Here is a 23,311-nt window from a genome sequence, read left to right as displayed (position 1 = left end):
ACTGTCTGAGAAGTAGTTGTGTGCTTAGATCCTCTCCCTCGCTGCCTGGAGTTGACAGCTGCCCCTCCCTGTCCTAGGAGGCGTGTGAAATCTTTCCTCCTGGGAGAGGAGACAGAGGTCACGGGCGCGGGGACTCTGGCACCAGTGAGGATGCAGGTGCCTGCCCAGGACTTTGGCGGCCAGGCCTTTCCCTCCGCACCAGCTTTTGGCGGGGAGAGTCCGGCCAGAGAGGCCTACTCGGGCCCCCGTCCAGTGGGCCAGTGTACCGCCCTGACCAGGCCCAGATTTGGAGCTGAGCTTCCACAAGGACGTGGGGAGGCATCATCAACGTCTCTGAGGTGAGAGGACTTGCATCCCCGAGAGCAGGCCGTGCTGTGCAGGAGGGGACGGGGCAGAGTACGGGTGGGAGGGCAGCGCGAAAGGTGCAGTGAAAGACGCGAGTGTAATCATCCAGAAGGAGGACAGAAAGACACAAACAGGAGGAAATGAAAAGACCAGTAGAGGCCGCTCCAGCTGGTCCAGGAGCTTCAGCACCACAGGGTCAGGAGGATGAGGAGCGCAGGGTCCCTGCGAAGGCGTGGGGCAGGCTGGCTGGCAGGAGCGGGGGACCTCGGAGGCACCTCCAAACCTGACGCAATGAACTCTGACCCAGCCAGACAGCCCATCAGCTGTCCAGGTAGGATAAAGGCCTTTTCGGACACATACATTTTCAAAAACTTAGCTCCCACCTGCCCTTTTTCAGGAAACAGAGAGAAGAAATGGGAGCCAGGAAGAAGGTCTCGCAGAAGGGAAGGCGGTCCCAAAACGGCGGTGCCCCGGGGCTGCCTGTGGGTGGAAGGTGCGGAGCACGGAGCCCACGCTGTGCCCGCCGGCCGCCTCTGTTTGCCGGGACCCTGGGCTTGCCCTCAGCGGCTGGGCTGGAGGGTCCTCTTCACTTCCCATATTCACCGGCTCCACTGCAGCGCCCTTGGAGGACGCCCCGCTCCACGTGTGCCCGTCTGTGGGCTCCCCCAGCTCCGTGTACTGGCAGCTGAGTGCCTGGAGAGGTCAGGCCCGGGGAGGACGGGTGCCTAGGCTCCGGGGGGATTGGAGAAGACGGTTCTTGCTTTCTGGACTCGCATTTGAAGTAGACAGGCTGCTCGTGTGAGGACGTCCAGAGTCTTGGTGTGAAAAGAGGTCAGTGGAGAGTGTGTCGAAGGTCTCCCGGAGCAGGGCCTGTCCCTGGGCACCCCACGCTGGGCCGGGACTCTGTGATGCCAGCAGGAGCCTGTCAGCTCCAGCGCACGCGTCTCAGTAACAAGTGTTCTGGAGTTTTTCAGCTGAAACGAGGCCCCGTGACGCCACGTCGGTGCCCTCTGCCCACCTTTGTCGTGGTGCTTTCCGGTGCCGCCTGCTGTTGGTCCTCACAGCTTAAAAACGAACAAAACAGCTCTTGGCCTCTCCCCAGGCTACCACCCTGCATCCCTGTACCTGGCGCACCTGTACCTGCTGTCCCTCCTCCCTGCTCTCCTGAGCCCATCCGCCACCGCCTGTCTCCGCAGGCTGCCAGCACCCTCTCCACGCGGGCTTCGTCGCCTCCTCGAGCCCTTACCTCTGTCGTCTCTGCTAGTTCGCTCTGCCCGCAAACACGCTGGGCAGGAAAGTGGAGTTCCTGCTGTGTGCTGATTTCTCCTAAGCTTGCGTCCAAAACGTGGACCTCGTCCCGACCCAGGTGCGTGTGGCCGACCACCTGCTTGACGCGCTGAGTCAGCGCCTGCTGGTGTGGCGGCTGCCCTGACGCGCTGTCTCCCTGCCTCTTGCACCCGTCGTGCTGCCCTGGCTCGGCCCGTGCTGCCACCCAGCTTGCTACTCGTGCGCCTGTCGAGCGCCGTGTGGTGTGCGGCGAAGCGGGAAATCCGTCGCACGGGGCGCCGCAGCGGATGACGCCCTGCTCTGAACACGTAGAAAACTTCTCCCAGTTTTCTAAGAAAAATCCCGTGGAGAGTGAACCGGCAGCTCTGGGGATCAGGGCAACAGTTGAGATCTCGAGGAGCACATGATCCATCCCGTGTGCGCTGTTTAAAACCCCAGGGCTGACGGGGTCGGGAAGCGGCTGGCGGCTGAGGTTACGCAGACACCAGAGGGGGCTGGCAGCGCGCTTGCCTGCAGGTCAGCTCCGCTCGGGACAGCTGTGGGCCTGATTTTGTCCTCTGCTTACTCTGTTGGTTATCCAGGGAGAGGTTTAAGTTCTTCCGCTACGGCTGTGTCTGGGTCTCCTTTTGCTCGGGTGTCTGTGTGCCTGAGGCTGCGTTGTCCTGTTTCGTCCTCTCTTTGGTGGCCCTTCGTGGTGGCGGAGCGACCATCTCTGGGCATCGCTGTCTCCTCCGGGTGTGAGAACCGCTCTCCAGCTCTGAGTGTTTGCTGCCGCTTTCCTGTCATTCGGTCCCAGCCCTTCAGTGGCTTCACTCTGGATATTACGATGACCACAGAGCGAGGAGCCGCCCTGGGCGCTATCCACGTTGAGGTGACAGGCTGGGTGACAGCCTTCATGCCCCCAGCCACTCCGCAAGCGCCAGCTCTTTCGGGGGTGCAGCTTTTTGAGGACTTGGTGAATCCTCCTTACCTTTTGTACCGCAGCCTGGAGGGGCAGCCTGCTGCAACCAAGGCCCTTGGAGAAGGGGTGGGATTGGAGACTCCCTTCCACTGTGCCCTGGCCCCCTTCTCCCCCTTCCCTCTCTCTTCCCTGCCGCCTCATAACATCAGCAGGTGCGGGGGCTTAAATGGCCCCAGGAGGGCTCTTTTGATCACCAGTGCATCCCAGCTTTAGGACAAGGGATCCGTGTCCTCTCATTTGGACAGGTACTGAGAAGTACCTCCTTCAGGGGTGGCTGGATCCAGATGCCAGGTGGTCGTTCTCTTTTTTCCTATTATTTATTTCTGCCTCCTTTTTTTTTTTTTTTGAGAAGCCTCTCCCTGTTGGGGACAAAGTGGCCCAGCAGCTGCAGGCCCCGAGCCCCAAGCTGGCGCTTCCAGCAGGCAGGGCGTGTCTTCTCTTGGGATCCTCGGGGACGTTGCTTCTGCCCTGCACCCATCCCATGGGGAAGGGTGCAGGCGGGGCCTCCACTCAAACACCTGGAGGGGCACTTCCCTTGTGGTCCAGTGGCTAAGGCTCCACGCTCACAATGCAGGGGGCCTGGGTTCGATCCCTGGTCAGGGAGCTGGATCCCACATGCTGCAACTAAGAGTTCATGTGCTGCAACTAAAGATCCTGCATACCGCAACAAAGATCCCACGTGCCACAACTAACACCTGGCGCAGCCAAATAAATAAATAAATATTAAAAAAAAAATCTAATGACGTTAAAAAAAAAAAAAAACACACACCTGGAGAGCCCCAGGGAGCAGGGCTCCTAGCAGACAGGAGGGAGAGAAGCATAGGCAGACAGGCCAGCTCCTGTGGCACGTGCTGGGCCCAGCAGGAGCTCCGGAACATGAGCTCAGACGCTGGCCTTTTAGAAACGGGACCTTGTTTTCTGTCCTGTAAGGTGAGGATGGACACAGCTGCCGCGTCCCCAGGTGTGCAAGAGGAAATGTGATGGTGTTTGTACAGCTCTTCCCAAGCGTTGTACTGTATACAGTAGGCGCTCAGTAAATGATGTAGCCAGGGCAAGGTCTGTGCCAGTTTAGCTGAGGCAGTTTTGTGGAGCAAATGCGTCTTCACAGGCGGTCGGGGCAGTGTCGTGTTGCACTCAGGCCACCTGCTGAGTTGTGGGTTCCATGCTTCCTGCCCCCACCCCGTCCTCGTCCTCATAGTTGCTTGTGGGGTGATTGCCCTTGTGCATACAGAAGGCTGTCTCTATCGTGACCTGCTCTCCCATGTGTGCTGCACAGGGAGCGCAGGCGCCCCCCGGAGCGCGGTGGGGTGGTGCGCAGGTGCAGACCGGTGCCCTTGGGATGACCGTGGTTCTAGGTTCCTTAGAGAGGACGCCGCAGCAGGCAGCTGCAGCCTCACCTGTTCGTAGCACATGATGGTCCTGCCAGCTTTCCCGTCCCTCCCCAAAAGGTCGCTTCTCAGCCGTGACCCCGAGGCTGTGGAAGCGGTGCATATATCTTCCTTTCTCCCAGGAGCTGTGACCACAGATGACTGCTGGGGCCGGGCCTTCGCACTCCCTGACTCACTGCTGTATCCCATGGGTGGGGCTGTGACTGAGCCGCTGGGCCTTTGACCTTTGTTGGGAGCTCTGACTTTTATGCCCTGGTATGGGGTCCGTTTTCAGAGATGTTCCAAGGATGGTCCCCTGAGATGAAGCCTGGTTAGCTGTGCCGGCTCTTCCTTCTCACGGATGTGAGGCCCCCCGACCCCACCGTGCGGTGGGCCGGCCCGTCAGGCCTGCTTCTGGAGGTGTCTTCTGCCCACACCCCAGGGCCGCACCAGCTTTCCCTCAGGTCAGAGTGTCTTGTCCATTCTTGACCTTCACAGTTTCACATCCTTATGTTTGAATGTATCTGGATCTTTAAAAATCTGGTCTGACAGTCTTTGTCTTACCTAGACTGCTGGTCCATTTATGTTCATGTAAAATTATTATATTTGAATTTATTTTTACCGTCTTATTTCACACTTTATTTGTCCTGTTATTTGGGGACAGATTACTTTTTTCCTCCTTTCTTAACTTCTATTTTATTTTATTATTTATTTATTTATTTTTTGGCTGCGTTGGGTCTTTGTTGCCATGCACGGGCTTTCTCTAGTTGCGGGGAGCAGGGGCTACTCTTCGTTGTGGTGCGCGGGCTTCTCATTGCAGTGGCTTCTCTTGTTGCAGAGCATGGGCTCTAGGCGCGCGGGCTTCAGTAGTTGTGGCTCGCCAGCTCTAGAGCGCAGGCTCAGTAGTTGTGGCGCATGGGCTTAGTTGCTCCGTGTGGCATGTGGGATCTTCCTGGACCAGGGCTCGAACCCATGTCCCCTGCACTGGCAGGCGGATTCTTAAACACTGCGCCACCAGGGAAGCCCTTAACTTGTTTTGGGTTGATCTTTTTTTATTTCTTTTTTTCTCCTCAACTAGGTTGGAATTCATTCACTTGGCTTCCATAGTGGCTGCCCTGGATATTTTAACACACAGAATTCATTTATCAAAATCTAAATTAATTGATATTTTTACTCTCCTCCAAACAATTCAGTGCTCTTAGAACACTGTGAGTCTGTTTAGTTCCATCCCAGGTGTGGGCTGACCTCTCCCTCTCCCCGCGCAGCTCCTGCCTCCTCAGGGTGGGAGGGCTGGGTTCTCTCCCTCTCCCCGCGCAGCTCCTGCCTCCTCACGGTGGGAGGGCTGGGTTTCCTAGTGGCCCTTCGGGGCCTCAGCCTTGGGGGCGTCTCTGAGAGGGTGATCACGTGGGCACATCCAAGGCTTTCTGTTCGCTCCCCTGCCTCTTCTAAGCAGTACAAATGCTCAAGATCAGCCAGGCCCTCAGATGCAGGCAGCAGAGGGGTGCCTTGATTTCCCCTGTTGCTGGTTTTACTTAGCTTTTGCCCTCTGAGGTTCCGAACTTTCTCCCTATCTCATCAATGGGTTAACATTTTTTTTCAGTAGTTTAGAACTGTCGTAATAGTGTGTTTGTTCTCTCTTAAGAGGGTTGGTCAAAGCTGTCTATTTCATTATTGTGACAGAAATGGCAGTGTTCTCTGAAGTCTTTACTCCCAGTAGGTCCTGGGGCAAGCCTCCTGTGTGTGTGTTGGTGGGGGGCGTGTCCCCTGCACGACGGGTCCCAGCTCTCCCAGTGGCCTGGCAGGCTTGGCCCTGCCAGGAAGGCACCGTCTCTTCTTCTACTGGAACTTGGCAGAAAGGAGTCTCTGACGGTCTGATTTGATGAAACGTTCCTCATGTTTATCAGTGGTTTTCTGGAACCTTCAGCGAGGAACTGGATGGGACATCCCCCTCCGGGCCCCCAGGAAGGGGAAGCCCCCTCACACGCTGTCTGACAGAAGGGCTTGCCCCAGGCCTGTTGCACAGGGCCCTGTGGGACCCGTAGGGTCTGTTACTGTGACTGCCGGCCCCGTCTGCAGGTGTGCAGGGCCCAGATCTGTGTTTCCTGATGGTCTTCCGTCGGATAGAGAAAAGGTTTCCACTTTGTTTTCCTTTCCTCCGTGTTTGGTTCATATTTCATCCCTCACTTCGGGTGAGTCCTGACGAAGCCTGTGGTCACCCCGTGCCTCCGCTCCCCTGGGCCTGAGAGCTGTGAGGACGACTGGGAACCACATATCACCCTCCCTCCTGCCCCGCTCCCTCCTCCCTGCTTGCTGGGTCGCGGGAGGGAGGCGTTGCTGCTGCTTCTGTGGCAGAAACCACATTTTCCTCCTGTTTCTGAGACGTGACCTTGCCGACCTCGGGACTCCTTGCTGGTCAGCATCTCTGGGTTTCGCTGTTGACCCCGTGGACGCAGGCCCCCTCCTCTGCTGCCGCCTGAGAAGGGCTCCACCTCCTGGCTGGGCCACCTCTTCGCTGGTCTGTGTTCAGCCGCGTGGTCTGTCTGCTGGTGGGAATTGGCCAGCTTTGCATTCCAGAAATATCTGCTGGCCTTTCAGCCTTGGGGGCAGGGAGGTCCTCCGGGAGGCAGTCGGCTTATGGGAGCGACTCAGGCCACAGCAGGCAGGACCGCAAGGTTGTGCAGGCTGGCCGCTACCACCTTGCGTGGAGCTGGGGAGGACAGCAGGCCGGGGTGAGCAGGGCAGGGCTGGGCGGCCTCCTAGAGGCGGCTCCCGTCTGTCTGGACACACCAGTGGGTGGAGGGTGCTGTTCAGTGTCCCAGTGCCCAGCCCTGCCTGCCGAGGGTACCGCCAGTGGCTGTGGGCTGCAGGGGTCTTGGGATGTCCTGCCCTTGCCGTGGCCCCTTCCCTGCCCTTGCCGTCTCAGCGCCCGGGGGGAGTGGGGTGCAGCACGGAGGCGGGCGTCCCAGGCCCCATCAGGCCTCAGGCTGTCGCTCCGGCGGGCGATGGGCGCCGTGCTCACACGTGTTCACACGCTCACGAGGCTCACACACCGCGCCACGCAGGCGGCACCGGGCAGAGCGTTCCCCTCGGCCCCCGGCCTGCAGGTTGCAGCTTCCTGGGGCTCGTGCTCCAAGCAGACCCTATCAGGAGCCGGCACAGAGCGTCTCTGTTCCACAAGTCGCGTAGGAAGTTGGAATCAAGAACCTTCTCGCCCACGTGTGACCGGAGCGTTCCTGCAGTGGGGGCGGGGAGGAGCGAGCGGCGGTCCGGCTGCCCCTGCGCAGCTCGGGCCTCAGCACCTGCCGGGTCTGTGGGACAAGGACGAGCTGACCTGCCTGCGCAGCGGGGGAAGGGCGCCGAGCGACCACGTGGTGAGGTCGGTGCGCACTCGGCAAAGGGCAGCCGTCGTCACATCCCAGTGAGCCGTTTGTGAGTTTTTCGGTGTCTTTACTTCCCCTGCGCCAGGCGCTCTTCAGGAGGCGGGGCTGCGGAGCCCAGGTGCTGGGTCCAGGGGCTCCCCGTCCTCTTGAGCTAGGGCAGCTGGGCCCCGGGGCGGAGCCGGCCTCCGGCTCACCGACAGGGGGTCTTCGAGGGGCCTTGGCGGGGAGGGTGTCCCTCCTGCGGTGACTTTCAAGGGAGCAGACCTCCTTCAGGTGAGGGGTGTGCATGGAGCATTTTGGGGAGCCGGCTAGGATAGGGTGAGGGCGGCCCGGCCGACCCTGCCAGGAGCTTCCTTTCGCAGCCTCCCGTTACGTCACCCGTGGAAACAGGCAAAACATCCAGATCCGTAAGTGGGGAAGGCCCGAAGCGCGAGACTGAGCAGAGAGCGGGGCAGGGAGACGCCAGGCGTCCGCGTCTCCACACGGGACCCACGGGAAGCCTGACCACCTGCCCCGGGGCCACCTTCGCCCGCTGGGCGGGTCAGAAGCGCCCTAGGAAACCACCGAGCCCTGGGCAGACGGCCTGTTGCCGCTCTTCTCTGTGCTTTCAGGCGTCCCACAGCGTTTTCAGGAGTTTCCTTGTCCTCAGGGACCCTCTGTCTTCTCCTGGGCGGGGGGTTGGGCGGGGCTGCGCACGGTCCCACGTGGCCCCCGGAGTGAGTGTGGGAAGAGTCCGCGCTTCCCCCGAGCTTCATGGAAGCAGCCAGGCCTTTCGCTCCGGTGCGCGCTGCTGATTCACGGAGCAGAGCTCTGGGCGCTGGGGTGGGAACGAGCGGAAGGCACTGTTCTAATTCAGTGTGTTCTTAAACAATCACAAGGAGGTTGAAGTAGTCAGGAAACATCCTCTGCCTCGAAGCGCTCCTTCTGGAGGCCCCGTCTCTGTCCTGCACCCCCGCCCCCTCGCCGACACCCCCGCATCGTCTTGTGGGGGTGAGGCAGCTGGGGGCTGGGGGCTCAGCCTGGAGGGGTCGGGACTGGCTGCCCCGTGGGCGCTGGAGGCGACGGGAGGGCTGGCGTCGGCGTCGTGCAGAACGACAGCCCTGCCGCGCCGTCCTCCTCTGGGAGCCAGGGCGCTGTGCGCCTGGAAGGTTTGGGGAGCCCGAACAGGACGCTGGTGTTTGGCTGTTCCCGTCACAGGCCAGCTTGTGTCCCAGACCTTGGCTCGTGAACATGTGATAGAGGTTTTGTTCTCTCTAAACGGTCCTGCGGGGGCTCTGGTGCGGTTTTGTTGGTGAGGAAAGCCCAAGGAGGTGAGGGGTTGGGGACACACACCGCGGGTGAGCAGAGCAGGGTCTGCGTGTCCTGATTGCCTGTCATGCGACCCCGAGGCCGGGCAGAAGCCACGTGCTATCCCCAGGGTGGCAGCTTTCCGAGAGCTTGAAGGGCAGCACCAGCCTCCGAGATTCACTTTACGTTGCATCCAGTTGACTCCAAACAGCAGTAGCCTTTCTGTGTGGGGGACGGTCTGACATCCTTTCCCAGAAAGGTCTGAAAAGCTGGTTCTGACCTACGGGTTGATTCCATGACTTGCTGACGGGTTGGGCCACAATTTTCGGCATAACAGCGTGGCCCGTGCATTTGGGGGGTGGGGGGGTGGGGAGGTCAGTGAGAACAGCTGCAGCGGGAGGTGTGGAGGCGGAAATGCCAGCCCAGCCTGTTGGCTGAGCGGGGAGAGCGGGGCCTTGTGCCACCAGCCCACACGAAACTGACATGGGCTCATTGTTCAGAACTTGGAAAACATATTAAAAACAGCATGGAGAATGGAACATAGGCCTTCTGGAAATGATGGCTGAGTAGAGGCTTGTTTATTCTTCTTTCCTCCCTGAAACTCACTGAAATGGACAAAAAGAATGAAAAATAGGGAACAGGATTTAATCTACAGTGAATCTAAGGAATAGCCACAGCCAGAGGAGGATGTCGGCCAGACAGGGAAGACGAGCGAAAGCCAGAGCCTTGAGCAGGGCTGAGTTTTCGCCCAACAAAGAGGATTTTGGGGGCACCGTTGACGACATTTACTTGGCAGAATGGGGTCTGTGGTTTGGGTGGGCCTTGGGGTAAACCGGATGTGGGTGGGCACCTGGTGAGAGAGGAGCTGAAGGAGGAAGGCCCAGGTGCTCCAGCCGCATTTTCTACAAGATCCAGACTCTTAAGCGGTGAGATGGGGAAGAAGAGAGGGGAATCGGCGCTCCGTGTGGACATGCTGGCCTCTGGCAGTGCCTTGGGCCGTGTCCCCCGTACTGTGGGGGCTGACAAGAGGCCTCCCCAGTGAGTCACCTGGCAGGCAGGCAGACAGTCACCCAAAGGAGCTTCTGCAGGAGGGCCTTCGGATGCCCGTGGAGCCGCCTTCCCACCTGCCCCCTCGCAGCACCAGTCAAGACTGAGGCCCCAGTGCTTGCTCAGAAGCCAGGAGACTCTTGCTGGAGCCAGAGGGAAGAAACTTCTGGCCGTGTTTGGGGGTGTCGCTGTGTGGCTCTTGAGAGAGCCAGCCTGAGCAGAGAATAGGGGAGAGCGGCCCGGGGCTTCCTAGGAACCGGACAGCCCCACTGGGCACGGGTGCCGGCTGCTCTGTCTTCAGTTTGAGTTGGGTTTCTGTCACTTGCAACCAAAAAATGTCCTAAGACCAGAAACTCATTTCCAGAGCAGAACCTGTGAGGAAACTTGGCAGTCGAGCGTTCTGGAGCGACACAGCTGGTGGGAGCGCCCCGGCTCAGTCCTGTCTCTGCCCTCGTTTACAGACGAGCAGTGATGAGGAGCCAGCGTGGGACCCTCCTGCAGACACCGGAGGGAGGAGAAGGCGGCCCCGGGGCAGGAGCGGAGCTCAGCTGTGCGCAGGAGGAGGGGCTCAGGGGGACAGGGTGCAGGGAGAGGGCGCTGGCAGAGCTGAGAAAGGAGCTGGGGGACAAGGGCTGTGACGGACGTGAGAGTCCCACGAGTAACGGCAGACAGCGAGAAGAGCAAGTCCCCAGGACAGCTGCTTGCAGAGGACATGCCGTGCAGCACGGAGAGGAGCAGACGGAAGACAGTTGGAAGATGGTCCGAGAGGCGCCGCGAGGCGCCGGGCAGCGGGGCGTCCAGGGAGGGCACGAGACCCCCTGGGGTGGAGGGGGTGGCTTTGCGCCTCGAGAGTCACGTTTGGGAAGAATTGGGCCGCGCGGCCCAGGACCTGGTGCCCAAACGGAACCCTCTGTAAAGCGTGGACCACCGCCCTCTGCTCAGGTTGGGGGGCGCTGTGCACAGGCGGCTGAGGGGGGCCCTCCAGGAGCTCCCCGGGCTGGGCCGGGCTGGGGCACCCGCGGGAGGAGGGTCCCTAAGGGCCGAGCGTCTGCATAGATTGGTGTTTGCAGGGGATATTTGTCTCTTCTCCCCATTTTACTTCCTTATTTGGTCATTTATTTATATCAGTATGGACTTACAGATATCCTTTTATACTTTGGGTTATAATCGGAATGACTTTTTTTTTTCCCTCAAAATGTTCCAGCTTTGGTCATTGGGAGCTCTTTTATTTAGCACCATTGTGCCTTTGGCAGACCCCTTCATCGTGGGGTTTTGTTTTTGTCTTAAGTCTTCCTTACTTTCTGACTCTACGGGATCTTCCAGGATCATCTTTTTTTTTTTTAATTTATTTATTTAATTTATTTATTTTTGGCTGCATTGGGTCTTTGTTGCTGTGCACGGGCTTTCTCTAGTTGCGGCAAGCGGGGGCTACATTTCGTTGCTGTGCGCGGGCTTCTCACTGCGGTGGCTTCTCTTGTTGCGGAGCACGGGCTCTAGGCACGTGGGTTTCAGTAGTTGTGGCTCACGGGCTTCAGTAGTTGTGGCACGTGGACTAGAGTTTGCAGGCAAGAGCGCCAGAGAGCAGAGAACAGCAAACAGAGAGAACTTGGAGATGTGCAGAGGGTCTCTCTTAGTTTCCAGCAGAGTGTTGATCAGTGTGTGGGTGTGGGGAAACCACCAGAGGCCAGGGAAAGAGTCACTCAGAAGGATTAAAGGGAACAGTACCCAGAGCTGTCACAACACTGTGAAGAGTGCCTTGTCATCAGGCAGACTGAAAACCTTCATAATTCACGGGGCACTGGGCAGACTACTCAGTGGAGAACAGCTAGCCCCGGAATAAATGCTGCTATGTGCCCCTGAACAATCTTAGAAACAAGAACCAAAAGTTTCACACTGTTTCCAAGTAACTGTATCCCCAAACAAAGCTCAAAAATATTTATAGGAATACAAAAATATACAGCTTACAAAAGGATAAAATTCACAGTGTCTGGCATCCAATCAAAATTACCAGGCGTAGAAAGAAACAGGAAAATACAACTCATTAGGCAGGGAAAATTCAGTTGAAACGGATGCAAAACTGACTCAGATGTTAGATTTAGCAGACAAGGTCATTAAAGCAGTTATTATAACTACATTCCATATGTTCAGAAAGCTCAAGGAAATATTTGAGACTTTAAGTAGAGACCTGGTGAAGTAAAGACACTGAACGAAAGATCCAAATTAAACTTCTAGGTTTGACACTAAAATGTCTGAATGCAAAACACACTGGATGGGATTAACAGCAGTTTAGATGTTGCAGAAGAAAAGATTAGTGAACTTGAAGACAAAGCAGTAAGAACTATCCGAACTAAAACAAGGAGGGGAAAAGTACTCTTAAGTAAACAATGCAAAAAAAACGAGCATGACTGAGCTGTGGGGCAGTGGGCAGAGGCTAAGAGTTGTGTAATTGGAGTTCCCAGAGAGGGAGGGAGGGACAGAAAAACGACTTGAAGAAATGATAGCTGAAAAGCCTCCAAATTTTATGAAAACTATAAACCTAGATCAAACAATCTTAAACCCTGAGCACAAGGAACATGCGCAGACACACCATAATCAAATTGCTCCGAGTCAGTGCTGGAGAGAAAGGTCTTACAAGCAGCCAGAAAAAAAGACATAATTACGCACAGAGGAACAAAGATACAGACGCTGGCAGATTTCTCTTCGGAAACAACGCAAATGAGGAGACAGCGGAGCACCGTGTGCAAGTGCTGAATGAAAACTGTCCGCCTAGGAGCCGACACCAGGGCAAATATCTCTAAAATGAAGGTGAAATAAAGGTACTTCAAACATACAAAAGCTGAAAGACCTTCACAGCAAGAAATGTTATAGGAAATTCTTCAGGCTGCAGGAAACTGAAACCAGATGGAAATCCGATCTATGTGAAAGAATGGAGAGTCCTGGAAACATACCTACATGACTAAATATATGACACTTTCTTATTATTTAATTCTCTTTAAATGGCATCTCTTTAAAACATAATTATTTAACTAAAAATAACAATTTAACAGAGTTGGGGGATTGTAACATAAATAGAATGAAATGTATGACAAAAATGGCACAAAGGCCAGGAGAAGTGGCAAACTCATATGCTTGAAGAAATATAATTTCACTTGAAGGCAGACTATGATCAATTAAATATGGATGCTACAAACCCCAGAGCAGCTACTAAAATAGCAAAACAATGAATTACATACAGCTGATAAGTCAACAGTGGAGATAAAATTGAATCACATAAAATAATTCAAAAGAAGGCAGAAAAAGAGGAAAAGGGGGAACAAAGAACAGATGGGAGAAATCAAAAACAGGAAACGAGGGTAGATTTCAACATAACCTTGTCAACAATCACAAATATAGATGGTTTAAACACCCCAGTTAAACAGCAGAAATTGTCAGATTGCATAAAAAAGCATGACCCAATTATATGCTGGCTTACCCAGTAAACCCACTTTAAATATCAAGAGACAAATAGGTTAGTAAAAGAAAGGCAAAAGAGATACAATTCTAATGCTAATGGAAAGAAAGCTGGACCTGCTGTAATAATATCAAATGTACTCATTCCAGAGCAAAGAAAACTACCAGGTAAAGCTATTTCATAATGATAAAGAGGTTAATTCCTCAAGAAGATACTATAAATTTTATATACTTAATAACAGAGCTATGAAACATGTGAAGCAAAAACTTAGAGAACTGCAAAAAGAAATAGGCAAAGCCACAATTATAGTTGGAGCGCTCCGTACCCTTTCCTCAGTAACTGATGAACAGGTAGACAGAAAATTAGTGTTGGCACAATCAACCAACTTGACCTGATTGACATATATAGAGCATTCCACCCAACAGCATGTTTTTTCCAGTGCATATGAAATATTTACCAAGATAGACCATTTTTCTGCAGCATAACTTTTTTGACAAAAACAGTATTAAATTAGAAACTATAAAAATATCTGGGACTTCCCTGGTGGCACAGTGGATAAGACTCCGCGATCCCAATATAGGGGGCCTGGGTTCCATCCCTGGTCAGGGAACTAGATCCCACGTGCATGCCGCAACTAAGAGTTTGCGTACCACAACTAAGGAGCCTGCCTGCTGCAACTAAGACCCGGAGCACTCTAAAGGAAATTTTATAACACTAAATGCCTAAATTGGATTAAAATTTTAAAAGGTTGCAAATCACTGAACTCAACTTCTACCTTAAATTAGAAAAAGAGCAAATTAAATCCAAAAGAATGCAAAGAAAGGCAGTAACAGATCGAAGTGGAAATTAATCAAACAAAGCAGAAAAATAATAGAGAAAACTGATAAAGTGAAAAACTGTCTTTTTTTAGACAAGGTCAGTAAAATTGACAAACTTTTGACCAAACTGATTAGGTAAAAGAGTGAAAAGACATAAATTACCTATATCAGGAACAAAAGAGATGGCATCACTACAGATTCTATTGATCTTAAAGAGATAATATAGGAATACTATAACAACTTTATGCCAATAAATTCGACAACTTATATGAAGGGGACAAATTCGTTGAAAGACAAAACCCACTAAAGCTCACTCAAGAAAATGCATGCCCAGATGGCTTCACTGGTGTATTCTACCAAACATTTGAGGAAGAAATAATAGCAAGTCTGCACAGACTCTCCCAGAAAATTGAGAGGAGGGAATATTTCTCAAATCATTTTATTTTGGCAGTATTATCTTGATACCAAAACCAGACAGACATCACAAGAAGAATAAAGTACAGACTAATCTTCCATATGAACATAGATGCAGAAATTCTTAACAAAATTTTATTTTGTTAACAATATATAATATATACAATATATATATACGTGATACAACAATATATAAAAGTGATAATATATCCTGACCAATTGGGATTTGTCCAAGGAATACAGGGTTGGTTTAACATTAGAAAGTTAATCAATGGAATTCAACTATTCTGAAACCAAAAAAGAAAACTCATGTGATCATTTCAGCAGACATGGTAAAAACGATTTACAAAATCCAACATCCATTTCTGATTTTTAAAAAACTCCGCAAACTAGGAATTCAAGGAAATTTCTTCAACCCAACACAGGACATTTATGAAACATCTGCAGTTAACATCATACTTTTTTAAAAATAAATTTAATTAATTAAGTTTTATTTTGGCTGCGTTGGGTCGTCATTGCTGCACGTGGGCTTTTCTCTAGTTGCGGCGAGTGGGGGCTACTCTTTGTTGCTGTGTGCAGGCTTCTCATTGCGGTGGCTTCTCTTGTTGCGGAGCACGGGCTCTAGGCGTGCAGGCTTCAGTAGTTGTGGCACACGGGCTCTAGAGCGCAGGCTCAGTAGTTGTGGCGTATGGGCTTAGTTGCTCCGCGGCATGTGGGATCTTCTCGGACCAGGGCTAGAACCCGTGTCCTCTGCATTGGCAGGCGGATTCTTAATCACTGCGCCACCAGGGAAGTCCAACATCATACTTAGTAGTGAGACACTGGCTGCTTCCCCTGAGATCAGGAATGAGGCACCTGTGTCTGCTCTTACCCATCCTAGTCAGCATCTTAGCGGAGGGTCTAGCCAGGGCAGGGAAGGAAGAAAAAGAAAACGATCCATACTGGAAAGGAAGGAGTAAAATTGTCTGTGTTCACCATTGACATGATCATCTATGTAGAAACTCTAATGAAATTTTTGAAAGGGAGGGCACAATTAGAGCTAATGAGTGAGTTTAGCAAGGTTACCAATATGCAAAACCAAATGATATACTTCTGTACTAGTAACGAGCAATTGGAAATTGTTTTATATTTTGTCAGTGTCAAAAATATGAAATACAGGTAAATTTGACTAAATATGTACAAGATCTCTGCACTTAAAAAAAAACTACAAAACATTGCTGCGAGAAACTAGTGACTAATGGAGAGATATGCCCTGTTCACAGATTTGAAGACTCAGAATTGTTACGATGTTAGTTTTCTTCATGTTGATGGGTAGATTCAATGCAACTGCAAGCAAAATCATAGCAGCCTATTCTGGAGAAACTGAGAAGCTGATTCTGAAATTCATATGGAGATGCAGAGGACCTAGAATAATTAAAACAACTTCAAAAATGAAGAGCAAAGTTGGAGGGCCAACACTACCTGATTTCAGACCCAGGGCATTTGGGTCACCAAGATGAGGTGTCTCTCCCAGATTGGAGAAGGCTTTCTGGAGGAGGTGATGCCTTAGCTGGCACTGAAACGAGGAGGGCAGCCAGATGCACTGGAGGTGGTAGCCTTGCTGCTCTGGACCAGCCGGGAAGGATGGCAGATGAGTGAAAGGAGGTGCACAGTTTGAAGACATTGCTTTGAGTTGCTCTCAGGTTGTGGTAGGTACCTTTTACTTTTTCCAAAATTTCACTAACGGTGCTGTTTTAATTTTTTTTTTTTTTTAATGTTGAAGCCATACAAGAAGGTCACCCATTTTCTCTTAGACGATTAGAAAGACTTGTTTCATTTTTTAAAAATGGCAGTCTTAAGCATTCCTGGTAGTTGTGTGGACATTCCAGTGGCGGCTGGGAGCCTGTCCTCCAGCCCAGGAACTGAGTGGCGTCGGGTGGGACATGGGGCGCCACAGCCCTTCTGGGCCTTAGAGGAAGTGTCTGATTGGCCTGCAGCGCCCCTTGTCCCAGGCCCCTGGCTGGCTGTGTTCCCACCTCGTGCCCTGAACCTGTTTTATCCCCGCCTTGATTAGCGCAGATAGGGTCTGTGGACCGGCCTCGTCCCGCCCGCAGCTGTGAGGAGGACGGGGCGCAAGGGGCAGGCGTCCCCTGCGACACTGCTGCTGCTCCTCGGCTCTTCAGACGTTTTACTGAAGTGAGGCTCGTGGACAAAAATGTGTGAAAGCGATGGCACGGAACTCCGAGAGCTCTTTTTTTTTAAATTTATTTATTTATTTTTGGCTGCATCGGGTCTTAGTTGCGGCCTGTGGGATCTTTCGTTGCGGCGCACAGGCTTCTCTCTTCTCTAGTTGTGGCATGCAGGTTTTTCTCTTCTCTAGTTGTGGCACGCGGGCTCCAGGGCATGTGGGCTCTGTAGTTGTGGCGCGTGGGTTCCAGAGTGCGTGGGCTCTGTAGTTTGCAGCATGCAGGCTCTCTAGTTGAGGCATGCAAGCTCAGTAGTTGTGGCGTGCGAGCTTAGTTGGAAGGCGGATTCTCTACCACTGGACCACCAGGAAAGTCCCTCTGAGAGCTTTTTTTTTTTTTTTTTTTTTTAAATTTATTTTATTTATTTGTTTATTTTTGGCTGCGTTGGGTCTTCGTTGCTGTGCGCGGTCTTTCTCTAGTTGCGGTGAGCAGGGGCTTGTCTTTGTTGGGGTGCGCGGGCTTCTCATTTTGGTGGCTTCTCTTGTTGCAGAGCCTGGGCTCTGGGTGCACAGGCTCAGTAGTTGTAGCTCGCGGGCTCTAGAGCGCAGGCTCGGTAGTTGTGGCGCACGGGCTTAGTTGCTCCGCGGCATGTGGGATCTTCCCAGACCAGGGCTCGAACCCGTGTCCCCTGCATTGGCAGGCGGATTCTTAACCACTGCGCCACCAGGGAAGCCCCCTCTGAGAGCTTTTATAAACCAACACATGCGCAACGGTGGCCCTGCCCCTTGGGACCACCTGTCACTACCCGGCATAGAGGCGGCTGCTTCTGATGCATGCCCGCAGAGGCTCGTGTGCCTGATGTTGAACTTATGTAAGGGGATCGTGCTGGTGACTCCAGTGTGTCAGGCTCCTGTCTCTCACCCCCCGGGAGCCACACCCAGGTTGTCGGGGGCAACTCCCGTGTGCCACTTCTGCTGTGATGGACATTTGGCAGTTTCCCGTTGCGGCTGCTGGGAGTGCCATGTGCAGGTCTTGGTGAGCGGCCATGTGGCCTCTGCTGGCCCCTGTCGCTGGAAGTGGCAGCCCTGGATGACAGGGCCTCGGGGTACGTGCAGCCCAGGAGGTGCTGCCAACCCGGTTGGAGGGTGTTAACCAGTGTCCTGCGGCCGGTGGGCCTCCACACTCTTGCCAGCGTGGGATAGGGTTTCTTTTCCATGCTAGCCATTCTGGTGGGCACGCTGGTGTCCCATTGTGCTTTTAACTAGCATTTCCCGATGACTAATGAGGTGGAGCACACTTCTGTGTGTTTATTAGTCATTTAGGTTTTTTTGTTGTTAAGTGTGCTTTCAAGTCTTTTGTCCTTTTTTCTACTGATTATGTTTTTTTCTTATTTATTTCTAGGAATCTTTTGTATGTTCTGGAAATAGTCCTTTGTCAGATCAGATAATGTACACACATTTATGTAATGTATTATGCATACTCTATGCATCAAATATCTCCTACCCTGGATTTGTCTTTTTTCTTGTAATGGAAAAAATTTATTTTTAAAAATTTTATCGAAGTATAGTTGATTTACAATGTTGTGTTAATTTCTGCTGTACAGCAAAGTGATTCAGTTATACATATATATATTCTTTTTCATATTCTTTTCCATGATGGTTTATCACAGGATATTGAATATAGTTCCCTGTGCTCTGCAGCAGGACCTTGTTGTTTATCCATTCATTATATCCTAGTTTGCATCTGCTCATCCCAAACTCCCAGTCCTTCCCTCCCCCACCACCCCCTTTGCCAACACAAGTCTGTTCTCTATGTCTGTGAGTCTGTTTCTGTTTCGTAGGTAAGTTCATTTGTGTCGTAGTTTAGATTCCACACACAAGTGACATCATATGGTATTTGTCTTTCTCTTTCTGACTTACTTCGCTTAGTATGAAAATCTCTAGGTCCATCCACGTTGCTGCAAATGGCATGATTTCATTCTTTTTTATGGCTGAGTAATAGTCATAATGGTAAAAATTTATAAGCAGAGCTTCTTAATATTATAGTCCAATTTGTTAATGTTTCTTTTGTGGTTAGTGGCTTTCTGTGTCTGATTATGTGCACCTACTCTAAAACCACAAAGATTTTCTTCTGCATTTTTTCTAAAAGTCTTACTATCTTACTTTTAATGTTCAGAGCATCAGTTTACCTAGAATTGAGTTTAATGTATTGGATGAGGTAGGGGTCAAGGTTCATTGTTTCCCATGTGTAAATCGTGTCAGTGCAGCACCGTTTTTGAACAGCCCCCTCTGTCCTAAATCTGGGGGCCTTGCGTGTGCATAGATCACCCTTGAGTGTTGCCCAGTCGAGGGCGGGCCGTGTGCCTCTCACTTGCAGACACGGTAGCGCCAGGTGGGGAGTGCCGTCCCTGTTTACCAGGCAAGAGCACTGCTCTTGGAGGGGGCAGGCAGCTTGCCTCGGGCCAGCTGGCGAGGGGGTCTGGATGCCCTCCGCGGGGGCTGGGCAGGGGCCGGATGCCGGCTGGGGTTCAGGGTCGGGCGCAGGAAGCCCAGAAACCAGCTCGGGCATGAGCGTGCCTCGCTCTCGCCGGCGACCTGGGCCGTGAGGGGCTAGGCTGGGAGTTACTGGTTCCCCAAACCCAAGGGCGTAACAATGTGGCTTCTACTCTCTCTCAGGGCGGTGCCTCCCCGACTGACGCTGAGGGCATCCCACTGACTGCTGACATCCGTCCACCCGGGTCCTCGGGAAAAGGCTGCGATGTCCCAGACACAGGAGTACGAATGTGAGAGCCATCATGCTGGCCTGCAGGAGTCTCGGATTTCAGGATCTAGCACGAGGTAAGGAGGCTGACTTACCGGGGGCCAGCGAAGCAGGAGGCTTTTCCTCGGCTTGTCAGTGCTGTCCTGCCTGCTTACGCGGCCTGGCCCCACTCTCCTCCCCGAGGAGCTGGGTGCTGCCCTCTGAATCTGGCATCCCCAGGGAGCCCCACCTCCTGTCGCCAGTGGGCTGCAGAGCAGGGAGGGCTTCTCCTCGGGCAGTGGCCACCCTGCCAGCCCTCACCTGGGCCCAGCCCCTTAGGCGCCCTCTGGGCATCCACGCCGAGGCCGGCGGCCACAGATGATCACTTGCATTCTTCTAATTTATGGCTTTATTTGGGAATAATTCCACAAGTTGCACGAACAGGAAGAGTGCTCTGAGCGTCAGGTCCCCTTACCCAGATTCACGCTCTGTGCCGCTGTGCGGCCGCTGCTCCGTCCACAAACAGCACGGTTCTGAGTCATCTTGGGGGGGCACGCATGTCCAGCCCCGTGTTTGCTCACGTCTCCCAGGACAGGAGGCGCCGTGCGTAAATCTGTGCGATGGGAAGCACCCGCCTCCTGTGCCGCCTGGTCCGGCTTTGGCCGCTGGCTCCTTGCCGTCCTTCATGGCGTTTCCGGCCCCTCCAGCACCGCTTACCCCGAGTCTGCTGCACGTCTCCTTTGTGTTTTGTAACCTGGAAGATTTCCACTTCCTTTCTCTGCCTTTTGTGACCTAGACCCTTTTTCAGGGAAGTCACCCTTGTTAAGGTAGAGCACTCGGTTTGGTTTTTCTGATGACTTCTGAGCAGAGTGTGTCCTTCTGCAGGTTCACGGCCGCCTGCCGCCCACCTGCTCTCGGGACGATGGCTGTTTGCCTCGCTGCCGTGCTCCTCGCCAGTTCTGGGGCTTCCACCGTTTCTTCCTTGACCTGGGCCTTCCTGGGGTGGGTGCGGAGCTGGACGGCTTCCCAGCCACGGCACCCGGTCCACACCGGCCGGCCAGTGCCCACCGTCCCTCGGGAGCCCCTCCTCCCCATTGCTGTGTTCACCTGTGGATCCCTCTCATTGTGGAACCACAAATTCCGTTCTGTTTTACGTGGTTTGTCGTTCATCCCGCACTTAATGACTTGGTGCTCTGCTGTACCAGATGGGCCGGTGAGACTCCGCCAGGCTGGCCCCTGTGATTCCTGGTGGCTTCCCCGGGCTCCAGGTGCATCCTGTGCTGCCTCCCCCCCACCCCCCATCAGCTGTTTCTCTGAGGGGCCCCGTTCCCCAAGGGAAGACTAGGGTCTAAGGACCAGCGCGTGTGCTCATGGCTCCTGCGATATGTGTGTTTCTTGACCCTTTAGCAGAAGGGCTAGAAACGCTGAGTTCGCGCGGGCATCTCCAGTCCCGGTCCTTTTCTGGGGCATTTTCTTGCCACCTCCTGTACCACAGCCCTGCTCCTCCTCCAGGAGAGCCCTGTTTCCAAGAGCCTCAGTGCAGTGACTCGTTTGTTCAACTGATAATATGTCCAAGATGGTTTCAAAGTCGCTTGCCCATTCTGCTACAGAGGTGTGTGTGTGTGTGTGTGTGTGTGTGTGTGTGTGTGTGTATATATACACGTACTAGAAAAATATTCAGGATTTATTTGCACGCCCACACGCGCCCTCCACCCAGGAGCAGGAATGGAGTCTGGTCCTGTGTTCACACTGGGTTAGCTTTCTTTTCCCTCTTGTTGTGGTTATGAGGTTCATCGAAATACGGTTGCGTTCGTTTGTTTCAGTTTGAGGTTTTTTTCCTCTCCCTTTCCATTCTTATTGATTTAATTTTGTTTTGGTTTGTTTTGGTTTGGTGTTTTTGGCCGCGCCCACTCAGCTTATGGGATCTTAGTTCCCCAACCAGGGATTGAACCTGGGCCCCCGGCAGTGCAAGCGCCGAGTCTTAACCCCTGGACTGCCAGGGAAGTCCCTAATTTTGTTTTTTAAACATGTAGACCCTTAACATGCTTTCAAAAGACAGAACTATTCAAAAGGTATTTATATTCAGAGAAGGAGCCCCCAGACCTTCTCCATGCCCCCACCTACCTCTTGCAGGAGGTTTTCTGGTTTATCTCCTATGTTTCTGTTTGGAAGGGTGCCCTGGACCTCGGGCCCCAGAGGTGGCCCCCTTCACAGCCTCCTGGGTGTGGCGGCCCAGCAGTCCCGTGTTCAGTGCAGGCGTTTCCAGTTAGTGTGCGGTTAGGAGCGATGGTGCGGTGAGAGCCTGGTGCTTGTGTGTCTTCAGGGAAATTGGGGTAGGGGTTGCTAGGCTGGAGATGTCGTGCCCTCACGTGCCCTCCGTGGGGCCCTGCACGCTGCCCCCGTCTGCCCACAGCCTCCCCCCAGGACAAAGCTCGGGCCTGGATGTGGTGCCTGGGGGCTGGGGGGCCTCAGTGTGGCATGGGTTTTATGTCTGATGCCAGGTGAAGTGGGACATTTCACATATGTTATTTACTTTATGAATTGTCTATTCTTATCTTTTGCCCGTTTTCCTATAGTATATTTGTTTTTTTCTTGTTCGAATTTATGTATTAAGTATATGAACCTTTTATCTGCAATTTATATTGCAAATATTTAATATTCTCACCAAATGTGTCCAAAGAAACCAAATCTTTTTTACTTTACAATTTACTGATCTTTTTTTAGTGCCTCTGGGTTCTTAGTCACTGCTAGGCGTGAGCTTCCTGTGTGTGGCGTGAGCTAGGGGCCAGCGTCGCCCTCCTGCCCAGAGACCTCAGCTTCCAGCAGCGTTTGCTGGAGAGGCTGCCCCTTCCCTGGTGAACGGTCCTGCCTCTCCTGTTGCAGGATCCCCACTGCAGGGGCAGTGCTTGGTCACACTCGCCTCCCTTTCACCTGGCAGATTGCCTGGGACATACTTGGCACTCGTGAGGCTCTTCCGGGAAGTAAGTATTCGAACAGGTTATTGTCTGCGAGCAAACATCTCCACGACTTGGAGGAAAGAAGCAGGCCGTCCGCGCAGCCTGCCCGGCACACGGGGAGAGGCCACGGCCGGCGTCACACCCAGGAAACCCCTGTTATCTTGAATCTTCCAGCTCTGTCCCCAAATGGCTCATTCTTTCCTACCCAATTCATGTTAGACATCGTCGCCAAATCAATCTCCCTCGAACTCCATTCCGATGGTGTGGGTGGGTCACTGTGATAAGTCTGTCACCCACAGGTCCCGACCCTTCCTACTGGCAGGGAAGCCCCAGAGTGGTTTCAGCACCATTCCTCCATCACGCGCCCGGGGACGAGGTCTGCCCTCCCCACCCTGCCATGGGGTCTGCTCGGGCCCCGCTCGCTCCCGGCCCTCCCCAGGCTTCAGGCTCCAGCACATTCTCTGCCCCCTGGGTCCCCGGGGGACTTGGTTCAGTGCTGTAGGGAGCGCCCAGAACGTTCTTCTGAAAAGGCGGGGTCCTGCCCACGTGCACACAGGGATGCGCTGAAAAGGGAACAGACGCTTTTCTTTATTCAGAGAGAATTATCGCCATTAAATTCATTTGAAAGTGTATTTAGAGCAAAAATAAGAATTGTTACTGCTTCCCTGGGGCTCAGAGTGTTCAGTCCAGTGCTTTCTGAGCACCTCTGCTGGGTCAGCCCTTCCTTGGGTAGCGTCTGCCTTTTGTCCCAGCCGATCCCATGCCGCGGCCCAAGGGGAGAGCAGGCGGTCAGCTGAGGGCAATCTCGGAACCTCGGGGCCTCCTTCTTCACGGGAGCAAGACCCCCCAGCTCCTGGCCTGGTCTCCAGGCGCCTTCGTCCCTGGGTGGGGGGGCGCCCTCAGGCAGTGCCCGCCAGCCTCCAAGCCTGGTGGCACCCGTATCCTCTGGCTGAACGCGGGGCGCCCGCTGAGCTGCGCTGGCGGTGCCTTCCATCCTAGGGCAGTGCAGGCGGCCGCAGCTTCCTGGTTAAAAGTACCCAGTTCCCAAAGTTAGAAGTTTGCTCCGTCTTCTGTGTGGATGATGGCCAGCTGG

At 53.4% G+C, this 23,311-nt stretch overlaps 1 protein-coding gene across 7 annotated transcripts in view; it reads left to right on the top strand.

Annotated features, from left to right (window-relative positions):
- ARHGAP39 (Rho GTPase activating protein 39) overlaps positions 1-23,311 on the top strand; it is an 82,428-nt gene that overhangs the window by 22,895 nt on the left and 36,222 nt on the right. For 6 of the 7 annotated variants that reach the window (XR_011070817.1, XR_011070818.1, XM_068526102.1 and 3 more), the window contains exon 2: positions 19,198-19,359. Coding sequence is in view for 5 of the 7 variants with exons in the window: in XM_068526102.1 (XP_068382203.1) it covers positions 19,280-19,359 (80 nt within the window). In the remaining 2 variants the exon portion in view is untranslated. Of the gene's footprint in view, positions 1-15,619; positions 16,046-19,197; positions 19,360-23,311 lie in introns of all 7 variants that reach the window. The other variant, XM_068526103.1, reaches the window with a different exon arrangement.

The sequence above is a fragment of the Eschrichtius robustus genome, chromosome 17 (genome assembly GCF_028021215.1).
Source record: "Eschrichtius robustus isolate mEscRob2 chromosome 17, mEscRob2.pri, whole genome shotgun sequence".
NCBI classification, from domain to species: Eukaryota; Metazoa; Chordata; class Mammalia; order Artiodactyla; family Eschrichtiidae; genus Eschrichtius; species Eschrichtius robustus.
Note: the sequence above shows the minus strand (reverse complement) of the source record. Positions and strands in the feature narration are given on the sequence as shown.